The sequence below is a fragment of the Manacus candei genome, unplaced genomic scaffold (genome assembly GCF_025592945.1).
Source record: "Manacus candei isolate 608988 ecotype Guabito, Panama unplaced genomic scaffold, ASM2559294v1 h1tg000033l, whole genome shotgun sequence".
Classification (NCBI taxonomy): domain Eukaryota; kingdom Metazoa; phylum Chordata; class Aves; order Passeriformes; family Pipridae; genus Manacus; species Manacus candei.
The window spans coordinates 11659506-11685045 of record NW_026138081.1 but is presented as its reverse complement, the minus strand read 5'-3'; the positions used below and the strand labels follow the sequence as shown (position 1 = coordinate 11685045).

The 25540-nt window shown below is 49.7% G+C and overlaps 1 protein-coding gene across 2 annotated transcripts; it reads right to left on the bottom strand.

The window, feature by feature from the left end:
- Positions 1-10: 10 nt before the first annotated feature.
- TP53I11 (tumor protein p53 inducible protein 11) lies at positions 11-24999 on the bottom strand. Of its 2 annotated transcripts, none has more exons than XM_051791759.1 (7): positions 24873-24999; positions 7703-8075; positions 6542-6600; positions 5927-5975; positions 5392-5488; positions 4686-4787; positions 11-3734 (listed from the first exon to the last, which is right to left on the bottom strand). In XM_051791759.1, exons 2-7 carry the CDS (start codon positions 7829-7831, stop codon positions 3601-3603), a joined length of 570 nt encoding a protein of 189 aa, XP_051647719.1. In that variant the 5' UTR covers positions 7832-8075; positions 24873-24999; the 3' UTR covers positions 11-3600. The 2 variants fall into 2 exon arrangements, with proteins under 2 accessions (XP_051647719.1, XP_051647720.1); XM_051791760.1 differs by lacking the exon at positions 24873-24999 and adding an exon at positions 11084-12502.
- Between the last annotated feature and the right edge of the window lie 541 nt (positions 25000-25540).

The following is a 25540-nucleotide window of genomic DNA, read 5'->3' as shown; positions in this document are numbered from 1 at the left end:
ATAAAAGATATTGTGACAGTGAAGTGAAACAGCTTTAATTTTCACTATTTGCTTGGTGTTCAGTACAGTCACTTTCTTACCATAGGAGAAATAAACTCAAGTACAGCAGCTAAAATGAGGTATAAATTGAAGTGTCCCATTCTCCCCTGCACCACCCCTCCGCCCCCACCCCCCCAAGTAAAAACCCTTGATCAGAAAGGAGAGGCCAGATTAGGACAGACAGAGCCTCTCCTTTGTCACCAGCTCCAGTTTGCCAGATACCGGTTAGGCATAAATACGGTGATGTAGGGAGTTATGTGAGTGATGAGCTTTCTTCACCCTCCAAAGTGAGGGTTCTGCGAATGCAAGGGTTTGGGTTCATCCCTGGCAGAGAAAGGGGGTCAGCCTTAAGTCCTGGCCTGTGCCTGCTTGGAGCACAACCCTCTGGAGAACAGGCTCCCAGCCCTGCACAGCATTGTACAAATACAGGTACTTCACTGCAGTCTCCCTTGGGAATGACACCAGTCCAAGGCCTCTCTCACAGTATAAACAGATAAGGAAACTGAGGCCTGTGGAGACAGTTTTTTTTCTCAGATCAGTAGCAGAGCCTGAGGTGATGCCTCAGGCTTTTGATCCCAAATTATGTGCTCAACTGCCATGCTTAGCTATGATGCCAGCACTTCTGTTATTAGGGACACTATTCTGTACAAAATTTTTTGGCATCCTCCTTCCTTCTCCCTCATTCATAAAAGAGTGAAGACAACCAGGTTCAGTGGGTTTCTGGCAGTGCTGCAGATGCTCTGCCTGGGCTTCATCCTCAAGCCACCCTGAGAAACACCCTCTTAGACCTCCCCTGCTACCCATTCACCACCTCCAACGGGCCTGGTCATGTTTCTCCTGCCACACTTTGCTGATGAGAAGGGATGTGCCAGGGACCATAACTTAGTTGTAGAAGAGGTGTAAAGCCCCAGTCCATTTCCATGATTTCTACATGGTCCCTTGATATCAAGATGGAGCAAGAAGCATCAAAATAAAACAACTTCTTTCATCTCTCCACTTTAAGGACTAGGTACCAAGTAGTATGAAATCTTTTAAGTGGCTACTCCCCCAGTTAACTGGCAAACCTAGAAGTGGCTGATTATTTCAAGTTTTGCAGAGGCAGCTACTAACAGGGGACCAGAGGAATCTGATCTCACCTAATTTAAAGCTACTCTGGAAAGCTGTAACTGCTTCCCCCACCCTCCCACACCTGATTTAACCATCAAGAAGTCTTTGGAGAACTTCTCTCACAGAACACACTAACTCATTTCTGTCACTTACGGGATGATATTTTAAGATACACTAATCAAACCAGAGTCCTAACTAAGTTCATAGGACCTGTGGCCAACACAGATGGGAGGCAGCATTAAGAAGACCCTCCATTTCCTTCTTCTGCAAGATTGCTTTTGCTGTGGTTTTACTTGTCTGTCCCAGAAACATAATTTCCCCCCCCCCAAACCAACCATCAATCTGTGTATACATTCATGTGACGCCCCAAAACACAAAGAATCAAGCTTCACGTACCTATACCAACAACTACAGCCAAAGTACCACACTGAGGCCATTGCAGCTGCCCATGCAGGTGATGCACAGGGTGAGAGCAACAGCCACAGCTTGCCATGCTCCTGCTCCTGTACATAGCACCACTTGGTCTAATTTCTGATACTCTCCAGGCTGCATTTGATCATTACCTGCCTCACAGGTAAAGGTTTCCCTCTGAGAGCCCAATTCTTCCACCTGAACAGGAACACTCCTCTTAATTAAAAGTTTTAGTTGCTCAGTATAATTTTTTGACATGCTGAAAGCAGCTTGACAAGTGTGTGTTCTTGGGAGGCTCCAGAATTTAGCCTGCTGTTGGATGTTGCCTCTCCACTTGATCTACTTCTTAGGTAAGAAACTAAGTTATAGTTGTGATGTTTCCAATATTCTTACCTGATAGGCATTTTGCATGGCCAGTAAGTACAATGCACACAGTGTCCCAAGCTTATGTAGCTGCTTCTAAATGCCAAAAGCACTAACACAACATACAATTTACTACCCACTACCTTCTTCTAACTCTACTAAGATATTAAATAGCAATAGCCATAGATCCCAGTCTCACCAGTAGCTTGAGGGTTGTTGTTCACACAAGCAGTTCTGTTTGCGTAGGCATCTTTCTACTGGGATTTTGGAACATCAGCTCTATTACAGGGCATGCTCTGATCCAGTCAACAGTAGTGCATGAGTAAGAAGTCCATATCCTGTACACAGACCTTCTGGCTTTAGTCCCACAGAGAATAAACTGCCACCTCTCATTGTGGACAAGCATAATCCACAAGGAAAGCGCTAGGAAGTAGGGCAGCCAACGCTGTTAAAGCCCAGGAGGTGTTGAAGAAACTGCCCGGTGAGCACTGAAGTACTAAAATCCGGCCTTGACAGAACCAGAAAAGGCAATGATGCCTTCATATGCTCCACTCCTTGCTGTTCTTCATCCCAGTTAAATATCTTAATGCTACAAACTTTGGTCCTCTCTTCTCCAGGTCAGAAGAGATGTGATACCTGCATATCAGCAGAGTTGGAACACCATCTCCCACAGCCATCTCTAGAGGTTGCTCCCTGACCCAAGCATCTGGACTGATGCTTGCTCTGCTCTTACTAGTGCTAGCCTCAATGGCATTCCAGCCCCTGCTTAACTAAAACATTAGATGTGACCTCACACCCACCTCTGCTACTACCATCAGTAAAGCTGCAACTGCAGGAACTGTTTCAGGGTGAAGGGGAGAGGACCCCAGCCTACAAACTTCATGAAACACAAACAAGGGGATGTCTTTGTGCTCAATGGGCTATTTCCAATAGCTTCCTTCACTTCTCCCATCTTGTAGTTCAAGCTGCTCCACTGTTCCCAGTGTTGTCCCTTTAGTGGGAACACGCAAGGGTTCTCCCTCTTCTTTTGGTATATCTCCTGCCAAGCTCTGCACAGCACCTGGTGCAAAACTATAAACTACACAAAAATGCACCTCTGGCAGCAAGGAAAGAAGAGCTGTTTGTAAAGCACTGAGTTTGACCCCATCCAGCCCCCAGCTACCCAGACAGTCAGTACTTGCTAAAAGGGGAACAGGCTGTACACGTGGGCATACACTCCATCAGGCAGGTGCAAGGCTTACCAAGTAGAGTAGCTGAGTCCTTCATTGGTTGTCTTACTGCCCTGTCTCCTCAGGGATTTGGTTTCAATATGCTGGCCTTATTTTGTGCTTTGTTCCATCGAGTTCAGAGCCTGTGATCCAATTGGCCAGTTCCTCCCAGAAAACTGGCCTTTTTTTCCCTGAGCCTGCCAGGCCTACACACTTCCCTGAGCCTTCCTCCTGCTACTCCTCACCTCCTGCAGAGAGGCTGGGGGGTCCCACCTGATGCTGCTCCCCCCCATTTCAGCTGGCAGTGCTACCAGCACCGGGTTGCACACTGATTCATGCCGGTAAAGAAGGAAACTACTTTAGAACCAAAAGAGACTAATTAAAAACTAAAAAAAAAAGTTATAATTATAATGCAAAATTACCGACACAAACTCCCCCCTCCCACCCTTCCCATAACAAAAAAGCCCAGGAATTAGACTTTCTTGGGGCGACGTCCAACTTGGTAATAATAATAAATGCTGATGATAATGAAGAGGGCTCGGCTGACCAGGAGGAGCACGGCACCCGTGGCTATCCGGCTACTCTCAGCAAGGGAGACAGTGGTAACTGGAGAAGAAGGAAAGAGACAAGGCAGAGGATGGTGATACAAAACCACAAACGAACAAATAGCACAAAGCTGTTTTCTGCTGCCCTCTAACGCAGTGTCTTGGCAAGAGCTGCTGAGCCTTGTAAGCGCAGGAGCTTTCAGCACAGGCTTACTTGCATGCACAGTGAATCCATGCTGGAGGCTCTTCACTTGCTTGATTTTACAGCCTTGCAACCAGTCACAAACTCCAGAGCTCTTACAGAAACCCTCCTTTAAAGGCAGCCCCACATTCAGGCAGCCACAGCCTGAAATGGTCACTTGAGCAGATGCGAGTTTCCATCATGCTCAGGTGTTAAATGTGGAGCCACATCTTCCTGAGTTTGCTTTGTGGCTTGAACACTTCAGTGCTGATAAACATTTCTCAACTTTAGGAGCATCTACAAAACATGCACAGTCCACACATACTGCCTCAATCGAACATGTCTCTTTTTTGGCTACCAACACATAGCCCATATCTAAATCAGCATCACAGTTCATGAGTTACCAATACACACACATAAGAACCCCCTTCTTTGTTAAATATAGATAAGCTCCCTAGAAACAAGCTAAACTGTTATTCTCTGCTTTGGTATGACTGAACATCCCCCTTTTTAGCGTAGCTTGCTACAGTCTTTTCTTGTCAGACCTTGCATGTAGGTAGCCTGCGCTCAACCAAAGATGAGTGAAGGCCAGGACGTTTTCAGGAAGAAAAATAAATGAATTGTCAAAGGGCAGTGTTTCACCCTTCAGTGAGCAACCCAGAGCAGAGGCTACTCCATGTCGGAAGAAAAGGGAGAGCAGCTAGCTGGGAAGATGCTCCAATACTGCTCACACCGCTGCCCTGCCCACCGCTGAGCACCGTTCCCCGCCGGGAATGCGGGCACGCAGCCTTCGCATCCTCCTCGTTCCGGCCGGAGCCCGCGGGCACTCACCCAGGAACTGCACGGCGAAGTAGCATGCCTCGGCCAGCAGGCTCCAGCGGATGATGGCCTTCTCGGCGGTGTACAGGGCGTTCCACAGGATGAGCGCGATGCCTGCGAGGGACAGCGTAGCGCGCTGCCCGAGGGCCGGGGCGGCAGCGAGAAGGGGCCCCGCGCCCGCCCTCCCACTGCCCGGCGCACACGCCCCGCCCGCCGCCGCGGCGCTTCTCGGCAGCCCCGCGCGGTGCCGCTGCAGGACGGCGGTTTTCCTTCCCAAACCATTTCTCCAAGCTCACCTCACCTTCTTGTCCTTTGCCTCCCACCTCCTGGTTCCCTCCTGGGATGCTGCCGCCTGCCCCACCTCCCCTCCCACTCCCACGGGTGCACCTTGCCCCAGCCACAGCCCAGCACCCCTCGCCTCGCCCAGCTGCAGGCTCCTTTTGCTGGGTACTTGGGGTGCTTTCCTAGGTATTCAGAGAATGCACAGACCTTTTTCTCCTACGTGCAGCAAGCCTGACTCTGTGCTAGGAAAAAGCAGCAGTGGCCAAGCTTTTCAAAATACACCTCAACAATTTCTTTGCTAACAGCAGATATTCTGCTCTCCAGCTACAGCTCGCTGGCTGGCTGGGGATGGACTTTGTCCCCTCCTGCCCTTTTGGCCTCCTGTCCCCTTACTCTACGGCAGCCATGTGTCCCAGTACAGTGGCACAGCACTCACTGAGGAGGGCTCCTCCATAGAGCCGGATGGGAGTCTTGCTGCTCACCGATTCCTCCTCGAAGATGGCATTAAAGAGCTGGTCTGGGAAAGCGAGGGCCTGGCAGAGGCAAGAGAGAGACTCAGCAGCTTGCACTCACCAGGGCCACCAAAATGTGTCCTCTTAAGCAGCAGTGCTCCAACATCATACCTTCCTGGGATTGGAGCCACTAGCCAGGAAACTGGAAATTAAGGAGGTGCAAGAAATATCATCGTGTCAGCTATGGGCTGCATGGCTGGTTTCTATGGCCTAGGCTGCCATGCCATGTGTGCTTTATGACCCTGACTATGAAAGCAAACTCTGGTGATGGGAACAAACTGCCAAGGACACTGCTGGCAAAGCCCATTACTGAGACAGTGAGGGCAAAGGCCTCACAGGGAAAAACGGTAGCTGCTAAAGGCAGAGGAAGAAGATAAATGCCAGGGGTCAAAGAGCCATGCTGGGGCACCCTTTGGTAGTCAGGAGCTAGCAGTACCCAGGACCACATCCCTCACTCACCATGATGGCGACCCCAGAAAACATGACGGCGGAAACCAGCTGCCAGACCCTGTATGAGAGGGAAGATAGAGGACCCAGCGTGAGCTCAGAGGTGATCCCATCACTCATACTTCACAAAGCATTTCTGTCTTCCTGCCCCTTCATCAGCCTTAATCCATTCCCCTTGCACAACTGAGACAGCCTGAAGCCTCCCATGGTAGGACTCAGCTTTCCACATCCCACTAGCTCCAGCCTCAGCATGCACACGAGCTTTGCTGAGACAGAGCCAAACTCCCCCTCACCCAAGCAAAGGAGGGAAGTAACCCTGCCAAGAGGATGGTGCAGAGCAGGGTCCCCACAGGACACACCTGTCACATAGGAGACCAGAAACTCCTCCAGCCCCACAGAGTCCTTGTAGCTGCCAGCACATGCTGTGAGACAAGAACTTGCAGGCCTCGGGCTGATTTATGGGGGAAGAAGGCAGAACTGGTCTGATCCTACAGCCTCCAAGAAGCTCCTGCAGGGAGCAGTGATGCTGGCATAGCAGCAGAACAGGTGTCAGAAGCCAGAGCTGCCAGGGATGCTGTAACAAAGGGCCCTCAGATGACCCAGCTTCAAAGTGATCCAATATCTTACCTGAGCCCCAGTGGTTCCCGAACAGCAAATTTTATTTCATTTCCCAGTACTTGGCTAATCTGAAATTCAAATGAAAGGCACAAAGTCACTAAGCAGATCCTTCCCGTCTTTAGGCAGTATTTGTAGCCCAAAACCACATACCCAAGTCCATGTGGGAGTTTATCTCTAAGAGGGCTGGAAGGAGGAGGAGGACAAGGGATTCATCTGTGACCCCTTGGTCCCAATACCTGCCAAAGGTTACCTTGATTTCCACCAGGAGCTGCAGCCTCTACTGCTTCCTTACTGGGATCTATCACCTGCAGCATGGGGCTGGGGCAGGGTCAACATTAACTCGTCACCTCTTACCTATGTAAGAAGGGAAGTGACTACTCGCACACACCACCTGCGTGTCACATCACAGGCTCCAGCAGAGCCCTTGGGGTGTCACAGCATCTGTCCTGCTCTCATGTCCACGCTGCCCAGAGCAATGCCTGGCTGTGACTACCCCAAACCATGAGGATGGGCAAACCACGTGGGTGGGAAGACTACATAGACCACCACCAGGGAAAGGTACTGGGGGACCTTTCGGTTGCAGAGAGCTCTGTGCTGCCCTCAGGCAGGGAACCAGGCGGGAACCAGGCAATCCCCTGCCAGCAAGTTCTCTACAGAGCACTGGGGACGGGACTCCTGTGGGGCATATCCTTGTCCTCCAGCTCTGGTGTATCAGTTAAACAGGTTGTTTGTTTGTAATTCAGGCCTCTTTGAGAGGCACTGCTTAAAGTGCTGCTCCAGTGTCCAGGCCACTGGCTGGTGGACATTGGTGGTGCCATGGTCTTATAGCACCAGCTCCAAGTTAGCTCATAGGTGTCTCAGCAATATAATGTTAGGAATGAATTAAGGAAGCTTGAGGGTAGAGCTCACCCTATTATCACAAAAAGCAATGTCAGGCAGCTCCTGTTCACCCAGCAGGCTGCACAGCCCATCGCTGCTCAAAGGCAGCATTGCTTGTGCCACCACCACCTTCATCTTTCCCTTTAGAGGAGACTTATGGAGCTGGGAGCCTGTTTTTGCCAAAGTGGATGCAGAAACTAGATGCTAAAAAAGCTCCACACCACCTTACTTTGCCCAGCAGAAGGTCTCTTTTCCATCATTACTGCAGGTTTCCGTCTCCTCTGGCCTCACCTTTGAGCGATGGACCTCGCCGTCGTCATCCTCCCCGCCGACCCCCAGAATCTTGCGTGTCTTCAGCCTGCTCACCAGGTCTGTCTGGCTGTGCTTCTTCATCAGCGGCGGGGGCTGCTTCGCCGCCATGGTGGTGGCCCTCCACCACCAAGTCCTGGCTGCAAGGTGGCACAAGGAGGGGGCAGGAAGCGGCTCTGCCGTCACATGAAATTTCACGAGGTTTGAAAGAAAAAAAAAAACACCACCACCACAAAAATCTTTCTGTTAGGCTGGCAGATGGCTCCTCATTGCAATGGGGCAGGGAGCCCTGGGAACAAGGCCCAGCCCCACCTACGGATAGCTCATCTCAGGCTGATCCTGCCATCACTGGAATCTGCCATGGGGAGAAAGAAAAAATCAGAAAAGCATGGCTTTAGTGTGGGAATTTAGTTATAAATGCTTTTGACCTACAAACGATAATCTGGTCTATCCCAGCATGAGGCAATACCCAGCAGTACCTCTTTGCTGTTTCTCAGATTAGGAGAATTAAATGCTTCTCAGACTAGGGGAATTAAAGTCATTAAGTGATGCTTTGCCTTTTGTCCTTTCCCATACAATACATCACACCCTTCAGCCGCCATTTCAGGCCAAAACCCAAACAAGTCTCAGGTATTTATTTGTGTCCCACCTGCCTCAGATGTTGCAGTCCCCATGCAACATCATGCATGAAAACATCAGCCCCTGGACAGCAAGAAGCCAGAGGCATGACTTCCCTTGAAGATATGTTGCTTTCTGGGAAACAGAAGACGATGGCAACTAGAAACTACAAATATTGCCTGGGATAAGTAAAGACAAAGGCAACTGACAGAAACTGATGGAAAAGATAACTTCTGCCTTGGTATGGCAGTATAAAGGTAGAGGTGTTGAGTTCCATGAGATCACTCTGTATCACCCCACAATCATAAAACTCTGGGAACCCTCAGTTTGGAAAGCCTTTTCTTCCAATTCATTTTCATTTCGTCTTGGTTCAGCTGAAAATAAACCCCTTTTTCCATTTGCTGCTTCACCCTCCCAGAGACGTACAGACAAATGCTCCCAGGCACCAGGCAAAGCTAATCCAGCCCAAGCAAGCATCAGGCTCAAGCACCAGCAACCCCGTGCCCCAGCAAAGCCTTCCCACAGCTGTCTCAGGAGGAGATGATTTATACTTAAGTATTTCATGAGTCTTCAGGGAGTAATGAAATGAGGTGGTAGTTATTTTGGCATTGTGCATGCAAATGTTGTCCCACTGCCTTGCAAGGGATTTCCCTCTCAAAGGAAAACCCTTCTCTGTAGTGGTTCAGACAAGAATGGTCAGTCATGTCTGCAAGTGCCCAACATAACTCTTTCCGTAAGGCAAAGTTAAGAGGTCTTGCTAGGACTCCCATGATTTAATTAGACCCTTTTGGCAGACCAAGAGGCAAAATGCTTTTCAGTGAGACAGTTCAGCTACTCAGTGCTTCTTTTGGATTGCAGGGGGGTTTTTTTGGATGTGTTTTCTCGCTCTGATTCCACTGAATAACTAAGCCCAGTTCCTGGAAAGGCAGCACAGAGCCAGGTACAGCAGGCAGGGTCTAGAAATATTTCAGAAGTAGGACAATGGAAAACAACCGCTTAGGAGGAAGGCAGAAGCTGTATATTCATGCCTACCCTCGAGCACAAGGCAGGAAGCTCAAACGGTAGCTGACAGTAGAAAAGTTTGAAAGATTTATCATGTCTAGAATTTGCCGACCCAAACTGTCACAATGAATTGTTTGTACTCAAATCTAGATAATCTGCACACAAAATTCACCCCAAAGCCAGAGTGATACATCCAAAAGAAAAGCTTGACCCTTTTAATTTCCTTTACTACAGTTTTTGCAGTTCTTCCTGCTCCTGTCTGACCCAGACTCACAAGGCTGGATGCTGAGCAGTTTCCCCACCAGAACTGCTGAAACCAGAAAAGACATGTTGCTGTCATATTTCTAGTCCAGTATTTTCTGATCAAAGCTATCCATTCCAATGCTGAAGCAACACACCTCTGGTGAATGCTCCTCTCTCACTCTGAGCCTCAGGACCACTGAGGCCATCCCACAGCCCTCATACAGCCCAAAGCAGCTTCGGGAACATGAGGAAGACAATCCCAAATGAAGGGCTGACACATGATGCCCCAGGTATACCAGGCTGTCAGGAGGACTCTCACACCCCTGTAAAAGTGCTGGGTACCTATTTGGCCACTCTCCCTCCCCTGTGTGCTTTGGTGTGCAGCAAACCCAAGTCCTTCCATGAAGACTTGATAGCTGAGGGAAAAATCTGCAGAGGGCCTGAGCAGCAGCATCCTACGGGCTCTCCTCAGGGATAAGAGACCTTGAGGCTTGCTGGTCTCGATAGGAGTTGGGGTGCTGAGTATGCTGGCCATGCCAGCCTGGCACTTCTTGGTTTCTTGCCAGGGAAAGCCTGCTGCCCACATCTCCTGCTCTGGCCTCATGGTCAAAAATGGTAGAGAAAGGGAAGGTGGAATGGGGGGGGAAGAAAGAAAACAAAGCAAAGAGAGAAGACAAGGGGGGGAGAAAGGGGGGGAGAAAGGGGGGGAGAAAGGGGGGGAGAAAGGGGGGGAGAAAGGGGGGGAGAAAGGGGGGGAGAAAGGGGGGGAGAAAGGGGGGGAGAAAGGGGGGGAGAAAGGGGGGGAGAAAGGGGGGGAGAAAGGGGGGGAGAAAGGGGGGGAGAAAGGGGGGGAGAAAGGGGGGGAGAAAGGGGGGGAGAAAGGGGGGGAGAAAGGGGGGGAGAAAGGGGGGGAGAAAGGGGGGGAGAAAGGGGGGGAGAAAGGGGGGGAGAAAGATAAAAAGGAATAGAGAATTTCTCCTGAGGGCAAGAAGCAAAGGAAGGTGGTAGGGGTTGAAGTGGGGACTCCATGACTCATCAAGGAAGACTGAACAGCTCTGTGATTACAGAGGCAGTTTTGCAACTGACCCAAGGCCAAAAGATCAAAATTTGCCTTCATCAATTGTCTTGACAGTTGCTTTCAGGGCAGGAGTTGCTGGAAATTTATTCCCATCATCATTAGCACTGCTCTCCCATTAAGAGTTTCCACTAACTTGTGGTAAACCACTGGCTAAGAGCTGGGACAACACAGGCCAGATACAAATGCCAATAAAGCAATCACTGAAGGCCATTCTGGTACATAAAACCACACCCCCCCATAGCACTAAGCACAGCTATGGCATGGCCCCGCAGCCAGTTCCACATCTCTAACCCCGTTATCCAGAGATAGAGCCAGCCTAAAAAATACTGCATATTAATGGATAATGAGCTAATGAATGCATCAGTGCTAATTCAGTGACATTCAGATAGAAGATGCTGAGGATTTGAAAACATTATACTTACATTAATGTATCCTGACACACTGACAATTTAGAGGATGGATTCTATTAGCCTGTGAGTTTTCAAAGGTAAACCTCCACCTCCTCCTTCTCCTGCAATTCTCTCCTCCTTAATCCTTTTTCCAAGCATCCCAGGGGCTGCGCAGATCAATCACCATAAACAGGCAATTCCTACTCCCTGGCACAGCTCTCTTGTGTTGGACAGTGCCCGTGTGCAGCTGAAAGAGGGTTTTTTCCTCTTAAATCCCTTTTCTTCACAGGCTCCTTTCAATCTCTGCTCCCTTGCTCAGCTGTTCAGCATACTGCACTCAATTTTGATAGCTACTGCTTAGTGGTTTGGTGCAAAGAAACCTCACTAGTCCCATGCTAATGATAGCTCAATCTCTCCCCACCTCCACAGCTCTTCCCCCAACATCTCTGCTTCCCTCCCAGTGTCTGGAGAGGAGAGCTCTGCAGTGTGGGAGACAGGAGACTCAACTGCACACACAACGGTGCTGCAGCAGCCAGAGCTGTGTGCCCGTCACGGGGGGTGCACGGCACTGAGAGAGGGGAACCAGACCCCATTCCTGCAGGCACCTGAAGCTGATTGCCTACAGCCTTGGCAAGCCAAGGCCAAGCTGCAGATGGGTTGTATCCTTCCTGCCTTGGAGGACATAGCTCCCCAGGGCCCTGAAGACAGGGATGCTGCCTACTGCTAAGCTGGATGTTGTTTCAGTGGCACTGCCATCCACAGTGCAGCCTTTTACCTGACAAAGAAGTGCTGCTTGATTTAAAGAGGTGACATTACAGAACCTCTTGCTCCAGGGGTTTGAGGGAACTTGAATCTGCAAGCAGAGGAAGAGACAACGAACCAGAGTCAAGCCAGGACAATGAGTGAAAGGTTTATACATTTAAGCTGGACACAGTTTGTTCAGCTCTACCATGTTCAGGCCAGGGAAAGGACTCTTGCTGTCCTGTTTTAGATTTCCCAAGTCAATACGCCTGAGCGTATTGACTCAACATCTGGGCTCAACATCTTGAGCCCACTTTGATTTGTTATGCCTCAGAATGAACCAAGAAGGCGCAGAGGATGTATGTCCTTTGTAATAGCTTAGCAGGGCACTTGCCATGCCTAAGTATCTTCCATGGGCCACAGGCTGAGAACCAACAGTAAGTAAAAAGCTCTGGCAGTGTCCCTTACAATACTGGAGTACCCCTGGGAGCACCCTGGCAGAGCCCAGGGGAGTTCTCCAGCACTGCAGCAGCACAAGGGGATGTGCACATGAGAGGGGCACCCACCATGGCAGCTGTGCTGTACCTGGCCCTCACAGACAGGCTGATGTCCACAGCATTTCTCTTTCAAGGGCCCAGCAGCTGTAGTGGACTTGTCCAGCTCTTCTGGTGTTTCTCCATGTTGTGGCGTTTCCGTCTGTTTTCTGGTGAGGACAGTACCAGGTCCACAGCAGCTGCTCTGGACCCCATAGCATCGCAGCCACAGAGCCAGTGAGAAAGCCTGGGCTCAAACACATGAGCAGGGTAAAGAGAAGAGGCAGTGGGAACAAGAAGATTAAGGACAGGATGCACACACCTACCAAGTACCTCATGTCTTGCAATCATTAGGCTGTTGCCTAATTGAATAGAATCTAAGACTCCTTTTTTCGCCCCTACATGTGAAGGTTCAGTCTGCTCACTTTTTACATGCATAAAATCTCTTGGTAAAGAACTTCGGACACTTCAGGACTCTGAAATACTGAGGGATGAGGCAAAACCCCTGTGTCTAACCCAACATTTCACCTGAGAACCACAAAACATCTTTGTGCATCCTATCCAAACGGCCTAACAAAAGTTTCCCCAGGAAGCCCTTGGTGGAGCAGACCCTGAGCCAGAACTTCCCCTATCCCATGTAACTACCAAGTTACAGGTATATTCATGCTGTATTTCTGCAACTGCACATCCCCAACCCATGGTGAATGTACCAGCTCCCTGCCTAGATTTCTGTCAAGCGTGGAGATTTAGATGATTAGGACCTCTCTGCCACCAGCCAGCTGGGAATGAAACTTGATCAAGCCAAAAATAACCTGATGCTCAGGCAGTAAAAACAATTAGCACTCAGTCATCACAGCAGCAGAATGCAGCTGCTGCTCCTGCTCAATTCGGCACAGTCTGTACACCCAAGCAACAGGGATACTTCAGATTTGTCACCTGTAACAAGCCACGTACAAAGGACTCTATTCCCATATAAACACTAGACCTTTCAGCAAAGACAGCTCTTTGCAAAAACAGCAGGAACATCTCTTGCAGAGGCTCATCCCCAACTCTGCCACAGCCCTGCTATTTCTTTAAGCAGCTCTAACAGGAACAGGAACACTGTCCTCCTTAGGGAATACCTACAAAGCTAGGCAGTAGATCTCACACTGAAAATGCAAAGAAAGATCCTTAGGTCAAAAGATGTCTTCACCAGGTGCCTCCAGATCACCTCCCACAGACAAAACCCAAACCACCTGACATGCGCAAGAGCCTCAGGCACATCTAAAGCTCACCCTTCAGGCCCCATGGCCAGGTGCCCTCCAAAGCTGTTTGTGAGTGGTGCTGAGCTGCCCACAGCCACAGAGCCACCAATCACAAGACAGCAGCACTCAGTGCCTCCAGCAGCTCCGGCAATCCCCAAATGCAATGGATACAGCCAGCATCACCCCTCAGCAGGGAACAATGAGGTCTCTGCAGCCTGCTGGGGAGGAAAGAGTTAACTCATGTTGCCTCCTCTGTCATCACTGCATGCAGAAAGGGACATGCAAAGTGTGCTCAGCCCTTTCCATGCAACGTTTCCTCTGACCAGTTTAGGGTTGCATCTCCCAAGCAGGCTCAGAACCTCACCCTCCTCCATACTGCTCTTCTGCAGCCCCTGGGTGTGGCAACTCATGCCCCCAAGCTCCCCGTGGCTGTAAAAGCATTCTGTCCCAAGAATCACCACTATCAGGGCCAAGCCACAGTGAGAGGTATGGCCCACCTCCAGAATTTTATTGCCCATAGGTTTCAAATTTCCTTCAGCAAGGACCACAGGAAAGTTTCTTTCCGTGTCACAGGATGTGTTATATAGCAATCAAAACCTGTAAAGTGCTCAGTTTCCCCAAAACATGATAAAAAAGCTCTGTTGCTCTACTAGTTTCTCAAACAGGAGCTATAATTAAACACAGCAACCACACTCCTGCTGGCCTGCCAACCACCACCTGCAGCAGCGTGGCAATCCCTCCATGCGAGCCCTGGCACCACCTCAGGGGAGAAATGCTCGTTTGCCTCTCGCAGCAGCTGGCAGGGCAGCCTGTGACATGCTGAATGTGCTCAGTAAGGTGCCCTGCACAGCTATGGTGACGGGCACAGCACGCAGGACACCGCACAGGTGCCCAGCTGGACACCTGGTCCCACTGTAGCCCCGCTGCACTGGCTCAGTGGGCTCCCAGCACAGGGGACAAACAGACTTCACCTTTCATTCCCCATGTGCATGCACCCCCCCCCCCCACCAAGTGCAAGCCCAGCCTCGCTACCCTGCCTTCTCAAGTAGCCCATCCCTCACTGCTGAGGCGTGTTTTGGCTGCAAATACAAAGGGATGAAAGGTACAATCAGCAAGGTACAATGAGCTGCTTCAGTGGCTGCCATCTGTATTATTTACAAAAAAGTCTACCTCCTCCATCATCCTCCTCCCTCTCAGCCCAGCCGACCACAGCAATCCATCAGCCCAAAGCTGTCCTTGCTCTTCTCGAAGGCTCTGGCAGCCGCCTCCCAGCCTCAGCCCACAGCCTGCACCCAGCCCCTTGCTGTCTCAACAGATGGCCACAACCAAGCAGTTAAGGTTCCCAGGGAGCTGAGTGGATGGAGAGAGAGAGGCAAGCAGGACATACTAGGATCAGGTGCTGTTTTTCTTTAAGGGCATTAAAAGAGGAGAATTTCTTTTTGATTCCCAGCGGCCTTAGACAGGTGTTTGTGAGAGACAGTCCCAGAAGCTTAGCAGGCCATCTGTCCTGCAGATGATTTCTACAGGGAAACATTAGAAGCAAAAACCCATATGCACAAACAGAAAAACAATTCCCCTCACAAAAAAAATATAAATCACCAAGTAAATTAACCCTTGCTACTGAAAAAGAGCAGCTTAAAAAGCTAGGAAAGCCCTTCAACCAAACAGGACAATAAAGGTCGGTTTTACAGAAAATCTGATGCATCTCCGCATTTCATCTCCTCTGCCTCACATCTGAGGCATGACACAGGCTCAGACAAGCTCCATGAAAAGTAACCCTGGGACCACAGAGAAGCCCATACACATGTTCCTCACTCACAACACTGCCGAACAGTGCATCTTCACAGTAAAACGGGGCTTCCTGCACCTCTTCTCCCAACACTCTCAAACCTCCCCAGATTTTCTTCCCACTGTGCCCCTAAGGACCTGATAAGAGCCTTTCATAAAAGCTCCAGGAAGCCAATGCTCTTTACTTCCAACAATTCCTTTCACCTCTGTCCGTTTCCAGAACTCATAAGAAAATTGTAAGAAATTGCAGTTTGGGAGACTAAGTCCCCTGAGCCACACACAAGACAATAGCCCTCTGTATACTGTCACTGAAATGGTGATTTCAAAGCCATTCTTGACAGATTCCCTCCCCAAAGATGACAATCTACACCTCCAGCAACATTAGTTCTGCAGACCTGGAACTTACCAAGCACAATGCCACTACTGTAGTGTACTGTGTACACTACCAACATGTCTACAACCATGAAATGGAAGATTAAATGAGGCTGTGCCACTCCAGCTCCCCAAAAGCAGATTCCCAAGCTGTTTCATGGGCAAACTTGCAGCCTCAGCCTGAGACCAACTCCTACAGGACACACCAGCAGCAGCAGATTTTTTTCTTCCATTTGTGTAAAAAACAAAGGGTTTCTCATCTCCATAGTCTGTCATGATATGACCAGATGTGCAGTCTAGGCACACACACAATGGGGAGAAAAAAGGGCAGATGAATAAATTTGCATTAAGCAGGGAGACTGCCTTTTGGTCTAGCCAGGATATTTCCTGAGTTCCAGGCACATAAACACTCACAGGACTCACACCTCTCATTGTGCAAGCAATAAAATTTGCTACTATGACACAGAAGCCCTGTAAATCAGGCCTGATACAAAATGGCCCAAGTGACTATTCGCCAACAGCTGAGTTGTCAACAACCCTATGTTATTTCCCATAGTACATGATTACATCCACATCCTGTAAGAGCTTGTTAATTACATAAATACATTTAATTTATAAATAATAACAAGTTGTAGATTAGCAAACTAAGCATATATAAATATATAAATAAAAGACACATGTTGATTTGTGCGGACTTACTTTGGGACTCACTGCACGGTGAGGATCTCTTGACTGGTTAGTAAAGAGAATTCAGACCACCAGACCAGCCAAGGATGCTGGTATTCACCTATATTTTGGTCTCAGGGGGAGAGGAGCAGCTTGTCCCAGACTTCTTGCTGGGAGATATCAGTGAGAGCCTTGACTCCTGCTTCTGGGTTAACCATTTACTGCCCTAGAGACTGATATCACCTGTCATCTCTGAGCCCTGGACTACCACCCTACACACCACTTGGACCCATCACTGCAGCTCAGGAACACATTCTCATACCCTCCCTAAACAATTCACCAATATTAAGCCCTGCTCATTCACACACAATTACAACTCCGGGTGTATCACTGCCTCATGGCTCCATAGACACAAAATAAGCCCAGACATGCAGACAGGGTCGGGAAGTTGCTTAGCAAAAACATGATAGAGAAGTCCTCCCAACAAAACGCATACTTAACTACTTGGTAGCCATCCCAAAGTGGCAAAAAGCTCCCTCTGACACCTTAGCAGTTTCTATAGCAACAGGTTGCTGCTAAAAATGTTAGATGCAAAATTCCTCATGTTGGGCAAACAGGAGTTAGGAGGACAGATTTAAAAGAAAACTTCTAAATAGCTGCTGCCAGAGCTAGCACAGGATCTGCTAATTCACAAGGTGGTGGTGAAAGAACTTAGAAGAAACTCCTAGCCCAACTCCCACTAGTTGGGCAGTGCATGGTGCACAGGGCCATGTCTGTGAAGCACTGTCTCACAGCATCCCCCAGAGCTACAGCATCCCCCAGAAAGAGGTGGAGCACACATATTCCTCTCTCCTGCAAGGGAGCACTTGGAAGTGAAACCAGCTGTTTTAAGAAACAGAACCACAGAGCAGCATACTGAGTAGGAAGCCTGAAAGCCAAAATATTAGATTATAGGTTTGGCAGTGCTGCTGCTGCTTCTTCATGAAATCAAGGCTGGGTCATTCAACGTCTGAGGCCTCAGTATTCCCAGTACATGAAAAGTAAATCTACCACAGAAGTTCATATGGCTCACGTGCAGCAGGTAAAACATTTCAAAGGCAGCGGCTCAGGCACTGCACCAGTGCAGCACTCGGTTCATTACACACAACGTTTCAGAGGCAGAAATGCCCTTCCTGGCCTGAGTAACAACAGCTTAGCATGACATCAAATTTTTCTGTCCATCTTCATTCCCTGCTGGTGGGAAAAAGCACTTTGGATACCTTGGGGTGAACTTCACACTGATACTCCCTTCACACACACCAGTTCATGGAAGATTCTTCTGGTCAGATTAAACCCTTATGCACAAAATCAAAGCAGCCACAGCTTAGCTGCAGCTGCACAGAGAAGGGAGGCGGAAGGAAGCCCACCACACTACCAAGAAGCAACTGCATTTGTCTGTGCGGTTCTCAAGTCAGAGAGTCCTGAAGAACCCACAGGCTTTCCTCACGAATGTCACACCCACTCCCCAGGAATTCACACCAACCTGACTTTGCTTTTATGTGTTGCTGAGTCAGGGGAAAACTCTCTACACACACAAATGTATGTGTATGTGCACATGTTTGTTTATGCATGAGCTGTCAACCCCTAAATTACGCACAGATCAATAAGGCTCTTTGAATTCCCAGACTGCGAAGTGCGTGACATTTAATCTCAACCTTCCTTTTGGATTTCATAATGTGCATTATCAGCAATGGCTATTCAGCACACAAGTACCCTTTAGAAAGCTTTCAACAGAAAAAGGAACTAATATAAAGGAGATTGAAAGAGACAATGTCTCTGATGCGTGACAGGTTCTCTAGTTTCCACAAAAGGCCAATGTATGTGTACTGTGAGGATCAAGCACAGACACAGTCTGTCCCCAGCCCAGAATAAAAGCATTTCATGGGTGGAGAGAGTGGGGTTTGGAAGTGTGAACTATAGCATGAACCTCTACATCTCCTCATCTCCCTCTTTTTGGCTCCCTGGGAATTAGGCAAGGTGAGCCAAACCCCAGAGGTTTCTATTTTAGGACAAGGTGCTTCATCTCCTGCAGTGGTTTACCTCTTTCCATACACCACGGGAGGAGAGTAGATGATGAGAGAGACTAGGTTTTTGATTGCTTTTATATGGATGGACGAGACTCTTGATCCTCGCAGTCAGCTTTTCACTACCTGATTCTAGGCAAATACTGTATCCTTTTTGCACATCTCACAGCACTGAGTCACACTTAGAGAAAAAAACTAGACAACCACATGCAAGGAAGGGAGTTCCCTCTCTTCTGCTGGCTATGGAGATGCTATGTCCTAAGTAGCTCTTACCAGTCACAGCCACGGAGGACCCACATCTGCCTAAGGAAATAAAGCAAGATTTCTCTTTTTATAGCAGAGAGGAGGCAAAGGTATGGACACTAGTATGCGGCATTGAATAATCTTGGTGACGGGATATCTGAGAAGAACTGAGAGGTCCCAGAGTTAAGAACCTCTCTCCCATCTTGCCTGGCACATGCAAGAGAAGTCTCAGGAAAGAAAGGATAAAGATAGTACTGACTAGTCCTTCTCCCTGTCTTTGTTTCACTCCTCTACCCTGGGACAAGGAGGCAACAGAGACATTCAGGAAGCCAATTGGTAACAGCACCAGTGCTGACAAATCAACTCTCAAGTAACCATGGAAAACACAGCATTGCCAGATGTCCCATCTCTACTATCAAGGGTTGTTGAAGGACCTTCCCTTCTTTCTACAACTTTAAGTCTCAGACACTCGGATACAAGTTCCAGTAGTATCAGGATCATTCCTCAGCATTGTGTGTATATAGGCCCACATGGTGCTTTGCTATTGCATGTGTGTATATATACATCTCTGTCAGCACAACCTCCTGCTTAGAAGAGCTCATGACATACAAGTGTCCCCATTATCTTACCTGTAATGTCATTCCCATGCAGCAGTGGCTCTAGGGGTTACAGGCTAGCCTCTTTGCCCCCATGTACTTTGCAAGCACCAATGACAGGAACTCAATTTGCATGGTGATGTGATGAAGGGAATAAATTGGGTGGAGGGGATAAACTCATCTGCTTTATTATTACTCCATCTGTTAACCCTCAATGCATTCTACTCGTCCATGAACAGTGGACATTTACACAGCTCATGGAACGGAGTGGCTGAACTCATGATGTACAGCAGCTGGGTTTTTGCCAGACAAGGCAAGAACACATTCATACATCCCAAGGAGCAAATGGTTGCACTGGGCAGGAAAACAGGGCAGGAGGGTGGGAGGATGCACTGTAGGTGTCTGCTGTTCAGAAGCACTCCAAATCTACAGCTAGCACTTACTGAGATGCCACAGCAATGCTGATATTAAAGACAGCTATATTTTATTCTCACTTATCATGAAAACAACCTGGGAATGCACAGACAAATGATCTAAATTCTTCAGTCCTGCTCAGTGTAATCTTTGACTCCTAGCAGATTTTCACTTTTTGTGGAGCAATGTTTAGGTGCTCGTTATTGTTATTAAGCAGCTTCTACAGAAACTTTTTTCCTAGGCCACAAAGAAAACGTTGGTGAAAAGCCAATACCACCTCACTCCCCTGGACTCAGCATTGCAGGTTTTGAGTTTCCCTCTACCTTCTGCAAGGAGGTAAAACTCACGTTTCTACCTACCTGCAATACACCAAACATTTAACACAAACAGCATGCCAGGCAGCTAAAACTAAATGTCCAACAGAAAGACTAAGAGGGATGTAAAACCATGGATCTTTACAATACCTTGTTTCTTCAGAAAATAGCCTGCTTCCTGGAGCTCCTGTTAAGACTGGCAATACAGCCCTATTTCTGTAACACCATCCTTCCTGAGGGCTCTGGACAATGTGGCAGAGTGTCTGCACCCAGGTTATGCTCAAGCCATCACCCCATGCATCTCTCACAGCTTTGCAGCAACACTGTACAAGGAGCAGTGAGGTTGCTGCCTAGCTGGGTGCATTTCATGCATAGCAAGGCAGGGTCAGACAGCCAGGAAGGCTGAATTAAAGACACCTTCTTGGCCATCTGGAAGGATCATGGCTGATCTCAGGAAACTGCCTGCTCTTTGTCACAGCCATCTCCCTCTACAGCAGCGCCCTAGCTGTAAGCCCAGAAAGAAACTGCAGTGCCCAACAAGGGTCGGAATGATTTTAGAGCTCAGCAATGGGATTCCTGAACTAACCTCTGTCCACTGGAAGAGCTTCTCAGGTCTTTCCATGACCACAGACATCTGACACCGGAGGTTTGTGTTTCACTCATAAGGTGGCACCACTGCAACAGAGTGCTTCTGCTGCCATCATGGGTTATTGTATGAACTCAGACAAAAACATCATCTGAGTCACTCACGGAGTTTCCTGAAGACTTGTGGGTTTTCTCTGTAGGTCTCTTATTTGGCTGCTGACACAGGCTCCAAACTGTTTACTTTCTCAGCCCAGACAGGATACAGCTAAAAACATGAGGGCTGCAAGCCTTTGTGTGCTGCTCTGCCTGCACCTGCCCTGCTGGGCCGACCATTTGAAGTTCTACTGCCTGATTTTAATAAGAAAAGGAGAAATTTCTGTCTGGTTTGCAGCAGCAGGCAGCTGCAAAGGGGACTACACACTAATCTCCCTCTAAAACACAGAATCTCTTCAAACAAATAAATAATCAGGTCGGCAATGGCCAGTATTATCTGACACTCCTCTGTGCACATCCCCCACTACATTAACTCATACAGCTAACACCACTCCCCAGGAGACTGGACTATCGAACCACTGATTCATTTTTTACTGCTTTTCTCCCCATGATCTCTTCAGTGCTTTTGACTTTTAAAATATGTTAATCCAAATCCCTAACAAAAACTTCTAGGAAACTGCAGCAATGGAGCCAGTTACCAGTCTCTATGCTCAGGCTTCTGATTTTGGCTCCACAGGTTCAGAAAGTGAGCATATGGTTTCTGACCACCAACATCAACAGAAGCTGCTCACCTGTAGCACTAAATCCAGCTACAATTGTTTTGATCACTTTTCTGTTTTGGTGACAGATCTCCTCTCCCCACAACCACAGCAGCAGTCAGTATAAATCTGGACCAGAACTTTCTTACAGACTCCGGGTCCTTGACTTTGTCCTCTAAGATGAGCTGGGTAAGGGTCCAACCAAGTTCTGGTACAGATGAGTCAGATGCATCCTAGGCAAGGATTTCCCTGTCAAAACCAGTGCACAAAGATGCTCAATAAGTTGCTATTTTGCATACAGAGGGATAGAAAGACATTTAGAGACTCAGCTAACTGGAACACACATCCACCACACAGAAAGAGGATGAGAGACTTGTGCACATTGTGAAACACAGAAGGAAAGTTCACCACTGGGGTTTTACCAGAGCCCTGGGAGGCAGGGCTGTGGGGCCAGCACTGCATGCTAGGCCATCCAGTAAGACCGTATGCATCTGCAAGCCTCATCCCCTTAATCTGTCATCCAGGGGCAGCCACACTAATCAGGACCACAGATGGGCACTGAAACACACTGAGATGCATTAAGCCTTGCAGATGACACAAAGCTTCACAAACAGAAAAAACCCAAGGCCAGAGATTGATTTGTCATTTCCCTTCATGTCTAAACCAACAAGAGTGTCTTCGGTTACAGCTGGATTTCTTTGTGTACATCTTTTACTATCTTGAGCAAGAACTCTTCAAACATGGAATGAATTCATCCTAGCCTACCATCTCCAGGACAGAACCAAACCCGTATTTTCCAAGGGAAGGCAGAAAGCCATGTGAACAGGGAACACCTGGTCACCTCTTAAGTGTTGTTTTTCCTGGTCTGGAAAAGGTGCCAATGTATTTGGGGGCCAGCATTGGGTCTTTTCCTGCCAAGACTTGTTTTCACATTCCTACGTCAAAAATACAAAACCCAGAAGATCTACTTTCTATAAATAATGTCCCAATAGTGCCAAGGTCACCAAGCCATTCCCTCTGGCACCAAGCCAGAAGCAGAACATAAATAATCTCAACATCCTTCTGATTCACGTGTGCTTTCTTCCTGTGCCAGGGGAAAGCTTGAAACTGAAAACATAGCGCTAAGAAGACAGGCAGCCCCACTTCATGCACAGATGAGCCCCCAGCTCCACCCAGGTCAACGTGCAGCCTGCTGGGCAGCCTGTTGGGAAGGCAGCCTGCATCAGAGGGAGATATTCTTTGTGTTCCAACAGCATGTAGCAGTTCTCATTAGAAATTTGGATACTTACTGGATGAGGACCAAACACACACACAGGAAAGAACAATTCACGATCCAAACAATTCAAACTGATGCTTGTAACCAGCATGTGGTACCATCCCTCCCAGCCCCTACTATTCAGCATGTTGACCTTCAGAGAGCTGCAGGACAAGTGAACACCAGCTGCAGATGTACTCCAGGCATTCTGCGCGCTTCAGCACTCGATGCTCATTGAGAACAATAGAAAAACATTTTCCTTTGGATCAGGCCCCAGCCTCCAGGCAGCTCCAAATGAACAGAAAACTCCAGGGCAGGGGTTTATTCAGCCACAGATCAATGGCCACCCCAAGCCTCGCCTTGATGTACCTCTCTGGAGATGCTCTTGTGCTCACATCTCTACAATAAAACCTCACCACAGACCCACAAGTAGAGAGGATCAATTGCTCTTGAGACTGTACGGCAGACATCACCTTCTCAGCCTCCCGGTTGGGACAACCACCTACCCAGAGATGAGCTCCCTTGACCTCGCTCTGCACTGCAGTCAAAGAACAAGAATGCAGAGACATATTCTAAAGCAACCAAGTCCTATTTTTCCCAGCTGCCATCAGTATCCAGCCCTTCCCTGCTGAGGTCACCAGGACACCCCAGGTTCACAGTGCCCCTCGCACGCCACTGTGTATGCATCAGGTGTATTTATGCAACCTTGCTGAGATATGGCTAGGGCTAGTTGAGGTGCCTTCATGTTTATTTGGGGGGGTTGCCAAAACCTTTCTAAGAAAACTTCCTCCCTGGGGCAACTCCCCTGCTCAAAGCATAACTACTATTTATTTGCTTTAAAATCACTTTTCTCATTCAGAGGCCCTGAATGTCATTATTCAGCAGACTCTGCTATAGTGCAAATAGTGTTACTGAACAAGTTATTTATGCCAAATCCAGAACAGCCACTGCTCTTGCATACGCTGTAGTTTCTCATGGCTCAGCTGTGCTGGTGGTAGCCCTAATGTCAACAAGGTTGGTGTCATTGGTTGCTGCTGGCATTTAAAACTCCCAGCCTTCCCAGACAGAGAAGATTAAACGGTACCCATTTAATCACTTGCAGCTTGGGCTTTGCTGGCCCTGATTCTCAGCAGTTGCAAGAGGGACAGGGACATCGCTATGGTAAGGGAAAGGTTCAGTGGACTACGAGCAGCATTGAGGCAGGCAAGGAACAGGCACTGAATAAGGTGCTGCTTCTTGCTCAGCCTGGTTTGCTCAGTTGGAGCTGTGCTCAACTGGAAAGCATAAGAGCTGCTGCTGCTCTAGACAGAGCAGTGCACCTGCTCAGCTGGGACAGCCAGACACTGCAAGTGGCATGGCAGACATCTCAGCATGCAGGAATGTGCTCAGGCAGGGATGCAGAGCCTGCTGAGAGTCAGCTTACCTCACCTTCCCCTCTGTGATGGCAAGGCGTCTGTCCCGGCTCTCTCCGGCATCGCAGCCTTCTCATCCAGTCCTTCTCCCTCCCGCCCCCCCAGCCCAAGTACCACCCTGTCTACTATGGCCAAGCCCTCCTTGCAGCCAGAGCTCCCCGGCACACCTACAGGGCTGCATCCCATGGAGTATAGCTGTGTCAGCTTCCCTCATCCCAACCCGAGGCACTGCTCAGCCATCGAGGCTGACCTCCTAGTCTATGGAGCGGTCAGGACACAGCCTTCCCCTTCGGGTACCAGAGGTACTCACTTGGGGACTGTGTCCTGTGATTCTTCCCGAACACGAATGAAAGGATGGGGCACTTCCAGGAAAAAAGCGACATCGGACCCCAGCCTTCGAGTCGAGTGACGGCCAGGAGAAAGCCCTCGCCACAAAGTCAAGTGACCGCCTGCGAATCAGCTCGCAGGGCGGCACGGCTACTGTTCCTCCAACGCCTCGGGGTAACCTGCCACTCTCCCACCAGCATGCAGCGCTCCACCATCTCCTCCTCCACCCATCTCACCCGGACCAGGCACGGCCAGGACAGAGACCGTCCCATCACAGCCATGCGCAGGCAGCACAAAGGTTGATCCCTCTCCTGCCGCCCCTGTCCGCCCGTCAGTCCATCGGTCCGTCCACCCATCCCTCCCCCGTCCGCGATGACGCCCGCCTGGGATTGGGGGTCGGATGCCAGCATCAGGCTTTCCCGCGGGGGGCACGGCCGCAGCGGGGTCCGCGCCCCCGACCCCCGAGACTCCGTGGGGCGGCGGGGAGAGCCCGCGGCGCGGAGGGACGCGCACTCACCGCCCTAGCGCAGGTCCCGGCGGCGGCGCGGGGAGGTCCCGAAGGTTCGGCGCGGCTGCCCCATGAGCAGAGCAGTGCGGGGGCGGCCGGCGGCGCCCGCAGCCCGCAGGCGGCCAGACTGAGCCCGGCCCCGCGCGGCGCCGCCTTTACCGCGCCCGCCCGCCCCGCCCGCGCCGGCCCACGGCGGGCGGGACCGGCCGCCACCGCCCGACGGGGCGGCCCTGCCGCCCTGCCCCGGACCGGCTCCGCGGACCCCAGGCCGACTGGCTGCCCGGGCAGGGCGCCTCTCGGGTTACCTGCGGACTACGCTGGGACTCCGTCTGCCTTATGTGCGGGATATGCGTGGGCTGCGCACGGGCCACGCGTGACCGCGGCTCGGCGCGTGGGAACAAAGAGCAGCGTCCAGGGGCCGGGCTCCTGGGACGGAAGGAGGGGCGGGGGCACCCATGGAAATAAGCCCGCAACTGGGAACAACAAAAGGCTCCTATCCCAGTCCTTCTTTGCGATACAAATGGGGCCTCGATCGTGCTGGTCACGGGTGCGTGGTTTCGAGGACTGCTTTATAATTCCCTGCGAAAGGCAAAAGGGAACAAACGTGGGCGCAGGGGAACACGCATATTTTTTCCAAGTGAGTTGGTGCCGAGGAAGAGCCTGGCTCTCCGTCTGCA

What these genes read in the sequence shown, in the direction of transcription:
- TP53I11 (XM_051791759.1), bottom strand. Translation starts at nt 7,831, where the DNA reads ATGGCGGCGAAGCAGCCCCCGCCGCTGATGAAGAAGCACAGCCAGACA. An exon ending in GCGAGGTCCATCGCTCAAAG is followed by an intron (nt 6,601 to 7,702) that starts GTGAGGCCAGAG and finishes TTTGAATTTCAG; the next exon opens with ATTAGCCAAGTACTGGGAAA. An exon ending in TTTCTGGGGTCGCCATCATG is followed by an intron (nt 5,489 to 5,926) that starts GTGAGTGAGGGA and finishes TGCCTCTGCCAG; the next exon opens with GCCCTCGCTTTCCCAGACCA.